Below are 10,951 nucleotides of genomic sequence, written 5' to 3' on the forward strand. Positions count from 1 at the left end.
TTATTTCATCTACCTTGGCTTGGTTGTGTGGTCATGATAGCGACTGAAATATCACAGCTTCCATGATGGGTTTTCTTTTCAAATGTAGGAAGCAAAGGGAACCTTTTCACTTCGACTTCTCCGCAACTTTCGCTAAGGCCATGGTCAAGCAGTTATCCGAATTCCAATAGCTACAGCATTTCAGGTTCTCTTCAGTATTGGTGCACCCGCTTCTGCATCAGAATGAAGCCTTTTTCGCACAGTTCATGCACTTGTCCACTTTCGATGAGATGGGAAGTGTATTGTCGGTATCTTGTTGGACGCCTCTGTTGTTGGCTTCTTATGACTCTTATCAGTTTTTCAACTTGTTCTTGGCTCCTGTACTCAAAGATTTTGGAGTGATCCCCAAAGAGCCTCTCGCCCGTTTCTCATAGGTCCAAATGAACTGGATGCAGAATGAACACCCTCCTTGCGGCTGGTTCGTGGGCATAGATTTCTCTTTCATCCACGTGCATCATTTCTCTTAAGAGCCATTTCAGCTACCTACTCACGTGATCGACAGAACCCTAGCTCTAGAAATGGTGAGGCAGCTGGTAAGGGTCGAGCAAGCAATTGGAGCTAGGAAGCACGATACTTCCATCATAGAGGATAACAAGGCCATTGGCCCAATTACCCTAGTAAGAAGAAAGGTAGCTGAGGAAACCTTGACGTCAAAGTTGGTGCAGTTGGGTTTCGTAGTAATTGATGACCTGTGGAGTTACGACCCTGATGGCTGCTTGAGAAAAAGGAAAAACAAAATGAAGCATGAGCCTCAAGACTCATGGGCAGAACGTACCAACCCCTGGGTTGATGAATCGAGCAAATATGTGGGTCCTGATGATTTTCCTATTTTGGATCGCCCCTCATAGTTAAAATTTTATTCCCCAATGCAAAGAGTCAACCCCACAAAGCTAATTCCTCGGGCGTTGTTAGAAAGCATGAAAGCCTTATCCTGGCCGAAAAAGAAAAGAGAAATTTTTTGGGTCTATCGTTAGGAAGTGAATCAACTTAGAGTTAGCCTTGGAAACACACACCTGGACGAGCGTTTCGAGCAAGAATGGAGTAAAGTAAATAAATCTGATGATGAGATAGGTGACAGTTCCTCGCATGGGGACTCATCTCCCAAGATGGCTGCTCAGTAGGAATTTGGGATTATAAGTACCGAAGGGCAAGAGCTAGAGCCAGAAATTCCTCTTTCTCTAGACAATGCAACTCACAGACCTTGTTTGCAGTCTAGTAAGAGGTGGTCTGAGAAACAGTCCTCTGAGGGCCCCCTAAAGAAGAAGCCATATTTCAGTGGGTTAGAAGAGATTGCACCTAATACATCAATGACAGCATCAACAGATCTTCAGTCGCTGCAACCTTTGGCTGATCAGGTACGTCCCTTTTTCCCTTCTTCCCATTCTCCGAATGTTCTTACAGCTGCTCTCATGCCTATCATACAAACCTCAGTCCCTACTGCTCTTACGTTGTCCCCTGCGGGCATGACAATTAATCCCCAAGATGTGCTCACACAGACTTCCGCTCCTCTCTTGGTCAGAACCCCTATACCTACAACTTTTCAGTCGCCCACATCAGAAGCGGTCCCTGTGTTGAGCAGGCTAGGTTTCGAAGAGTTTTCCCCCCAGAGTATGGCTGTGGTGTTCGCCAGTTCCTTCCCATTAGTGAGTTCTCCTTTTGTCCCGTTATTTTCCCCGCTGGCGGTGACTCATCCGATCCAATCCTCCTTCGCTGCCCCTTTTTTGTATTTCCCTTTTGCTGTCCCTCCTGGTGCAGTTTTTGCAGGTCAAGCCATCGATCACCCGGATAGTTTCAAGCAGTAGGTTGTTTATGATTGAACTATTGGTTTGAATAAGGCAAATAAGAGGAAGGAGAAGGAAGGTTCTCATCATGCTCATCCTCGCTTGTAGACCCATTTTAGCGAGCAAAGAGATTGGCTTTACTTTGCAAATCTAGTTCCCAAGGTTGACAAGCGAAAATCCTAGATGAGGCTCGATAATTATGAGTTACAAGCAATGGGCGTTAGTCTCCAAAGCACCACAACATTTGACAAGGTTGGGATGATGGAAGAAACTTCTAAAGCAGTGTTCACGGACTTTATTAAGAAGAGCCGTCGTTTAGAAAAGCTCCAAGCAGAAAACACTAGTCTCCGTGATTCTCTTTCCTAGTAAAAGAAGGAAGATAAGGCTTAGGTATCAGAGATCAATCATCTGCAAAGCCTACTAGCTCAAGAAAACACAAAAAAATGAAAGTTACAGTTGGCCCTCAATAGTGTTGGTTCCCAGCTAAAAGGTCAGAAAGTGACAAGAAATGTAGCCCTGAAGGAAGCGCAAGATAAAGATTCTAAGATACAATGACTGAAGGTCGCTTCTAGGGATGTCGCCCAGGTTCAGATGCAATTGCATGAAGAAATCCTTCTCAAAGAAGGTTATGCCCGTCAACTGAATGAAGCCCAGGTGTCACGGACGGATGAGAGGATGACTTTCGAAGCCAAACTGAAAGAAAAAGAAGCAAGTCTCAAGCAATCCGATAAACGTGTTTCAGAATTGGAAACTCTTCTGTAGTAGGAGCAGAATCATACATTGTAGTTGCAACAGACTGTCAAGACTAGAGAAGCAAAAATCTTAGCTTTGGAAAATCAAGTGGCTATTGAGCAAAACAAAATCCAACAGCTCCAATAGGAAACAGTTGGGAAAGATAATGAGATATCTTGATTGATGAGCATCCCACCCCCTTAGCCGATTGCCCTAGACTTCTCCACCATGCTGACGGAGCTGTATGTTTCAAATTGGGAAAAGGTAAAGTAGTTCTACCCATCTTTGCAACTGGTGTTAAGACTTCTCAATGATGTGCAATCCCTCTGTGCTGAGGCTGAGGACCTTATAAATAATTCTATGCTTATCATCGGTCCGAAATTCCCAATAGCTCAGACTCTTATTCAGTTGCTTTATTCTGCTCTAGAGGAGGAACTTAGGGAGAAAGGGATTGCAGATTGTCGGCAATTGATCAAAAGGACTAATGTCTTCATAAATCGCCACAAGATAATTATGCAAGTGTTAGCTGCTCTGGTGCCTTTGCAATTTTTAGTACCAGATATTAAGCGGCGTGTCAAGAAATTTGTTTCTCTAGGATTACCTTCTCCTTTCCCTGCAGATGGTTTTGTGCTACGGATTGAGCAAGTATTGCAGCAGATCGAGATTTTACAGTAAGACAATTTTTCTGCAATGGCTGGGAAGCCCTATTTCAGTGAATGAAGTGGAAGGTCTTTTACATCCTCTAGCCCAACTCTCTGCTCTCCTAAATTAGGTCCAAGATGAACCTGTACCTTTGACTCTGGATGAAGTAATTTGCCTGGAGCAATATTTCCAAGAGTTGGAAGCGCAAGTTACGCTCTCAGAGGATGAATGGCTGCCCTTGAAGCAGGTTTTTGATCTTTCTCACCCCATTGTGGGTTGAGGTCTGGTCTTCGAACCAGTAATTTTGGGTTCTTCTATTCTGCAGGTAGAAACACCCCTGATAGTCACCAGGAAATGTTCACCTTTATTTTCCTTGATGTAAGTTCTTGGTGGGCCCGGTTGTGATTGTTGTTTTTCTCTTTAGCCAGCAGGGATGAGTGTACGTGACACTTGGTGGCCTGACATTGGTCCCTTGGTTCTTCTTTGGTGTCTCATTTTTGAAGCAGTGTGGGGGTGACAAATGGCAATGCTCAGTTACTATTCTTCTAGGCAGGCCCACTCGTTTATGCAATTTGCAAGTGGTTTCCTTGCAGCGGTCCCCTTTTCTACAGTCCTTTCTCTTCTGACAGAATCAATTCAATTCTGGGTAACCTCCAGGCCATTAAAGGAATTTGTTTTGTTGGGTGAAGCTTCTGTTGTGACATGCAATGTTTTTCTGTTCCAAGGAGGTTGTGCCAGTTTTGGATTTTCAAGGGAGCTGTTTTTAGAAGCAGTGGTGTATTTAAGGGGGGATTTTCTTTGTCGCAAAAAAAGGGATATTTTTAGAGAAGAAGAAGCATGGTCTAATTTGCTAAGTAGGAGTTTTCTTTCGTTTCCAGCCTTAAAAAACTATTTGGGATTTGTTATAAGAAGATCATTCAGATTGTGCCTGTGGCCTTTATGATGTCTTTCTTGGCTTACTATTTATAGTGTTTTCTATGCTATTGTTGTTGAAAATTCTGACAGACTTTGGGAATATTTTGTCTAAGACTTCACTGATTAAACTATGTTTTTCTATACTTGTTATCTAGTGAATGTGTGATGAGTGTGTCCCTTATGTTTTCAGGTGAATTTTGTTGTTGTTTTTATTACGTCTTTGGCTCAGATGCTTACAGAAGTTGCAAGTGTTCTTTGATTTTTGTTGGTTCATTTCCTATTAATGATATGGCACATCGCCTAAATATTTAGCATCTCATTTTCTTAAAAAGTATTTGTTTCCTCTTCCTTTCCTCAAAACTCAAGGAAAAGCCAGCTTCTCAACTCCGGAGGTCATTCAGTGTTTCTTTGCACGAGTCGGTCCCCCAACACTGAATTTCCCATAAGGTCGTTCATCCCCGAAGCAAAATTTAGAGTCAATAGTTATAATGCAAATAACATGAGAAATGGAAGCTTGATTTGCTTTTATTTCTTTTTCAAAATGACAAAGAGATATGATAGTATTGAATATGGAGAAGACGAATTCACAATAACACACAATCTATGCTCAGTATTGCACACAATATAAAATCATGAATCAATGGATATTAGATCTATATTCCCAAACCAATTTAGCTTTTCTCTATAAAAGTTGATCAAAAATTGGAGCCAAGAATCATCTCTAATCATTTGTGCAATAATACAAAATTCTCAAGTTGTTATAGAACATATAATCTTTGGTTGATCTCTTTTGTATGATAAGTGTTTTGCTTGTAGATGATTCTTGGTTCCTTTGGTTGATCATCAACTAATAGCTAAATATGTTCTCGAAACCACCCTTAAGTGAAACTTAGGGTGAGCAAAAAAACTTCAAATTTGTGAATCTAGAATTGACTCCCAACAACTAAAGACCTAGTTAGGTATCCATGTACAAACTAATGAAGTATCTCTAAGTGGAGAAAAGGAGAAAAAAATGTGGGAGAAAACCCCTCTCCAAAAGAAAGAGTTGCAATGCATGAAAAGAAACATGAATTGCTAAAAAGGAATGAAGGCCTAAGATAGACCCCCTAAGAACAACTTCCTTCACAAATGTACAATCAATTTTTCCCTTGTCAAAGAGAAAAAAAATATGATGTATCCCCCCAACAAGAGAGAACCTCCAATACTAAAGATCAAGGCTTGAGGATGAATGCTAAAAATGGCCCAAAAGTAGAACACCACATGTCTCCCCTTAGGAAGAAACAAATCTACTGGCAAAAGCTAAAACAATTTCATGAAAGGAGATAGAAGGAATAGTCCCAAGATGTCCATCATGGAAGACTGCTCAAATGTCCAACTATTTGAATCAAGATATGTTGAATCAACTGAAGAAAATCCAAACAATTGTGAAGATACATAATTGACAACCTCTTAACACACTAAAGATGGGATGATAAGCCAACTGATGTTGCATAATGAGTATATATGCTTCTTGACTTCTAAATCAGTAGTAAAAAATGAAAATTTTACCCCAACAATATGCCCCAATTTGTGCACTATCAAATCTGAATGATGGCACATTTTCATTTTGTTATACATGGATATAAAATAGCATACTACATGGAAATAAAGTATGAACCAACTTGGTGAACATCAATGAGAAAGCATAGTTAATGAGAAAGTGGGTTCGTCACGTCTTCTTTTGTCGCTACTATAAAAAATGACAATGGAATTGTCATTTTTGATAATTATACATTTTTTTAAAAAATACCTTAATAAAGGGGTTCGTTCAAATGGGGTCTTCAAGTGAACCCTTTTTTATTAATACATAGTTGGGCCAACAAGCCCTTTGAATGAACCAATCATTAGTGGTGGATTCATTTGAAGGGCTGACATCAAACTAATGTAAAAATGAGTTCAAGTGAATGTTTCCATATAGTTGAAGGCATTTAAAATTTTGTTTCTACCAAATGACAAGTTTTTCTCTTCTCTAAAATGGTAACCCACTTTTGTGGCTTGACCTTAAAACCATGGCATCAATTATGTTAATGAGAAAAATGGACAAGGTTTGCAAGAAAATTATAAAAGAACCCTACAAAAGAAGAAGTTTCATTTAAAAAAAAATCAAAACCAAATTTGCTACAACTACTATTTTAACCTATTTACAAGTAAATCTAACAAGCGATAGAGAATGACCTCATATATAGTGAGGTGGTGACATTTAAAAAAAACCAAGTATTTCAACCATTCAAAAAAACATTCTAGTGTGAGATATGTTTTTCTTAATTGGAATTCCGACTAAATATAGCCTATCTACTAATTATATCTATTTTACATTTTTTCTTAAAATCATATCTAATTTAATTTAAAATTAGATATTGACTATTTATATTATTAAATTTTAAAAAAAAAATACATATTCCAAAATTAATACTTTTCAATATCTAAAAATATATATAATTTAAATACACCTCTTTTTAAAAATCACCCATATTGTTTGAGAAATTCTCTATTAAAATATTAGTGTTCAATACTTTAGCAGCAAGCAATAGATAATAAAGAAGCCATATACCCATTCATTTTGATAGTGGATCTCTAATTTAAAAAATTTTAAAAATCACAATTAAGCTAATTAAATTATCACAATTAAAAAAATCACAATTAAGCTAATTAAATAAATAAATATGAAGAGATGAGCCCAGTGCTCATATTAAAGCTTAAAAGCTCTGAATATATTAACTTCATTTTGTAGACAGACCATATAAAAAAAGGTCATAAAAGCTACATTGAATATTATGAAGTACGAGCTGATATAAGATAGCCTCGTATACACACTACTTAAGACTCTAGCATTCACAGATTTACCATATGTTGGCTTCTCTTAATCACTTGTTTGGAAAAATTTGTTTAATTACCTGCACAAATGAGGGCGCTGAAGCTGCCAACAATAGAACAACTCCCCAGAAAATAGTACAAATCTTCACAAGCGTTGGATTCTTCCCCATAAACTCACTAATTTTCACCATGGTTCGGCCTTTATACCATTCATTAACAGCCCTCTTCAATTCCATAAAATTATCTTCATCAGCGAAAGAGAAGTTAACCCCTTTGCACATACCATTGAACAGATCACTCGCTGCCTTGTCACTCCCAACAGCGCTCTGAATTATTCCCCTCTTTCTCAGCAAAGCCGCGTCCTTCTCAGATCGAACCAAACTATTCATCAGAAACACATACTCTGAGATTATGCTGAGTTCCTTTTTACTTGGCAGACGTCCCTAGCCATGAAGTTCCTGAAGATCATCTCTGTAGTGTCAGATATCCATATCACAGGGAGAAACAGAGTCTTTTTCTCTTTGTCGAAACGAAGGTACATGGCTGATGGAACTCCTTCGTACGACTTAAGTTTCATTCCACTGTCCCATAACTCTGTAGCAGAAGCAGTGAGATGATGATAGTGAGACTCCTTTTTACGTTCATGAGCTGTTTTATGACGATGAAGCAGACGACCACGATAAAGATGATGACGGCTCTCTGGTACTGTAATATGAACATCCTCTGGCTTTTCTCCGTCCTGGGTAGCCTGTGACTCATGCATAATGAAATCATGAAAAAATCCCAAAATATGGTTGTATTCCTTCAGATTTCTATACTTTAACTGGAGGGCATCTATCAATTTTGCCTCGCGTTCTTTGTGCTCTGTAGGTTGCTCCCCTGTTTCTGGCTGCAGAGAATAGGAGAAAGGGTGAGCTAAGGCAATTATACCATCACATATCATTCTGAGCAGCTCTGTCCTCGCCATTTCTTCTGTTAACGAGTCCTCCATCTCTAACAGTCTAAGGAGGAGGACTATGGGCACCTGATTTTCAAGCAATATAAGATCAGTCAAAATATCAAATTGACAAGACCGGACCCTGTTTCTATAAAAAACAGGATCCAGGTTCCATCGTGAATCACCATTGAGATTCCACTGTGATTCATCGCTGAGAAGCCTGAGAATCTCAAGAATGAAACACCCATCTAGAGTGAAGAGCCAAGCAAGGACTTCTTCCTCGCATTCTGTTTCTCCTTCATAGCTTGCTGTAATTTCTGGAAGTAACTGCTGCACTTCTTGGATTAGAAAGCGCGCGTGCTGCTGGGCTTCTGGGAGCCTTTTCACAGATCTGTTTACGGCTTCTACTTTGTATAACTCTATTTCAGAGAGTGGTTGAGATATCCGACGATGATAAAGGCCCAAAGAGACCACCTGAGGAAGATATGCATCTCTGTTTAAACCCTTGAGATACATGGGCACTTTGTTTATGGAGACAGAAGAAAGCTTTCCTGACTTATCATATGGCTTATCGTCTTCCGCCTTGAAAAATTCGAACCTGCCCTTCACATCATCAAACCATGTGTAACGTTGTTCTGAGTCTGCTACTTGTATGTTCCACTCCTTTGCACCCTGCTTTTTACTCTTTTTCGTCATTCTTAACTGCTAAAGACACTGGGAGTAAAAAGGTACCTGAAAAAACAAAAAAAACAAAGAAACCAGTTTCTTTATAATCCGTCGAATACCTCAATTTTCTTCTGCCTTCCTCAAACTATCATGAAAGTATTGAACAATGTTGGAGAAGGAAATGTTGGAGATGGAAATAATCATATGGTGAAATCCAAAAACATTTCAAACTATTATAAGAAACTCCATAGTTTTAGTTACTAGTATGGTTTAAAATAATCTATTATTAAAAATTTCACATTTTAGTTACTAATATTTGTTTTAAATAATCTATTATTAAAAATTTTACATTTTTAGTTACTAATATTTGTTTAAAGAAGTAAAACTCATCCTTTTTTTTTAGAGTTTCTGGATTAGATTGTAGGCTACAAATTTTTAATATCAATTCAGAAGCTCTAAAAGAATTATAATATGGATTGTGGAAATATGATAGCATTAAGTAAAATTGTGTTTAAAAATTAACCAGTTTCAAAACTTTAATTGATAACTTCCTGCTTTCAAGTATGACAACTTACTGTTCCATTAATTTGTTCATCCACCAAACAGCTAGATCAATCAAACTGAATCTTATCTCTTTTATTAAATTTAATACATCTGAAGTAAATAAAAACTTAATAATAATACAAGAGAGAGAAAATCAAGAACAGGTTGAAAAATAAATAAAATCATCTATATCACAAGGCAATGCTTTTATACAGGGCATTGGTTGAGAACTAAGCAACGTATTAAGTTTAGAGAATGTCAGTCAATTCTGAGTGTTTTACACTTTTTAGCTGTTTGATTGAAGACTGACAGCCTTAAATCACACACTGAGCAACATATTAAATATAGAAAAAAGCGTTATACCCACTATTAAAGAAAACTGAAATCAAAATCAAAAGATCATAATACTCTTCTAAAATGCATATTTCAGATCATCGGAAGCTTTGAAATCAAAATATTACCCAAAGCAAAAAAATTAAATGAAAAATATAAACATAACTCATAAAACTTAATAAAGAAATAAAGACAAGATAACATCTAGTTATTCACAGTTTGGAAGTGGATAAACAATGAAAGAACAACTGAATTCTTGGATAGTTGTACTTTGGTTCCTTTCGTAAATGTCGAGACAATTTATTTTCTTTACATCTTTATTTTATTTTGATAATGGTTTTTTCTTGACCATTTCTACTGTTTAATATTTATTATTGTCTTTCTGTCACTTCAGAATGATAGGCACCACACAGAATGTTTTTTTTTCTTTTCCTTTCTTTTAATAATTTTTTCTGTTATTATAAGGGTTAAGCTTCCTTGAACTTGTGGGATGCTCTGCAGGGCAATTTTTTTATTGATGTCATGGAATCCTTTTTAAGAGTTTATTGAGGATGCTTACACAAAACTGGACATATCATAAAATATAAGGATGCCATTTCAAGGAAGCAGTTTGGGATTTTGTTTCTACATTGGGGGGCGGGGGAGGGGGTGAATCAGTTATCTAATAATTTTAAACCAAAAATAATTTAAACAATTTACTGCTTAGTACCGGTGGACAGATAAACAGATAAATGCAATACCGGTAAAGATTAATGCATGAAAATAAAAGACAAAGTCATCCACAACACATAACACCAATGTTTGTATGTGGAAACCCTGTAAAGGGAAAAATCACGGTGGGAAACCTTACCCACAATCAAATGATACTACTGCAGATAGTAAGTATACATAAATGGGGTCTGCACGTGCAGAAAGGCCAAGCGCCTAGAGCTCACTGCTCAAACACAAATGGGAGTCACACTGATGACAATTGGATGGTTAAATCCAATAAGAATGTACTGCTCAAAATAGCATCTTCATATACTGGATTCAGTACCGGTGTAATGCTGATATGCTTTCACAAAAACCTAGCTTCACCTTCAAATGATGTTTGTGTGTATAGCTCTACTTAATCTCGCATATACCTTCACAAAAACCTTCTTCGCATTCCACACTTGATCTTACATTTATACCATAACCTAAGACCAATTTTAGTACATCGGCTCTACAAGATATTACAATAAAATCATTTTACAAATAATACAATATCTGATGCAATAACTGATTGAACATGTCGGCTTAATGTATTTACAATAATAATTAATCATCTCCATAGCGTGCCATGCTAATCTGGAAAAGATAAACCTGTTGGTGTAACCCTGGATAACCCTAGACCTATTTGCTGGTGAGAGCAAATATGCAAATATGAATATGTCAATAACCAATTCTTCAAGACAAGATGTCCACACGATGTCTTTGATATTACCAAGTGTCTTCCATGCCATTCCAAGTGTCGGTGATCATTATATCC

General features: G+C 37.5%; 1 protein-coding gene across 1 annotated transcript; it reads right to left on the reverse strand.

Moving 5' to 3' along the window:
• Nucleotides 1–7,371: 7,371 nt before the first annotated feature.
• Nucleotides 7,372–8,595, reverse strand: LOC131039242 (uncharacterized). Its single transcript, XM_057971949.2, has one exon. It carries the CDS (start codon nt 8,593–8,595, stop codon nt 7,372–7,374), a length of 1,224 nt encoding a protein of 407 aa, XP_057827932.2.
• Between the last annotated feature and the right edge of the window lie 2,356 nt (nt 8,596–10,951).

Source organism: Cryptomeria japonica, chromosome 10 (assembly GCF_030272615.1).
Source record: "Cryptomeria japonica chromosome 10, Sugi_1.0, whole genome shotgun sequence".
Lineage (NCBI taxonomy): Eukaryota > Viridiplantae > Streptophyta > Pinopsida > Cupressales > Cupressaceae > Cryptomeria > Cryptomeria japonica.

Excerpts from the sequence above, each read along its gene's own strand:
- LOC131039242 (XM_057971949.2), bottom strand. The coding sequence starts at position 8,595 with ATGACGAAAAAGAGTAAAAAGCAGGGTGCAAAGGAGTGGAACATACAA.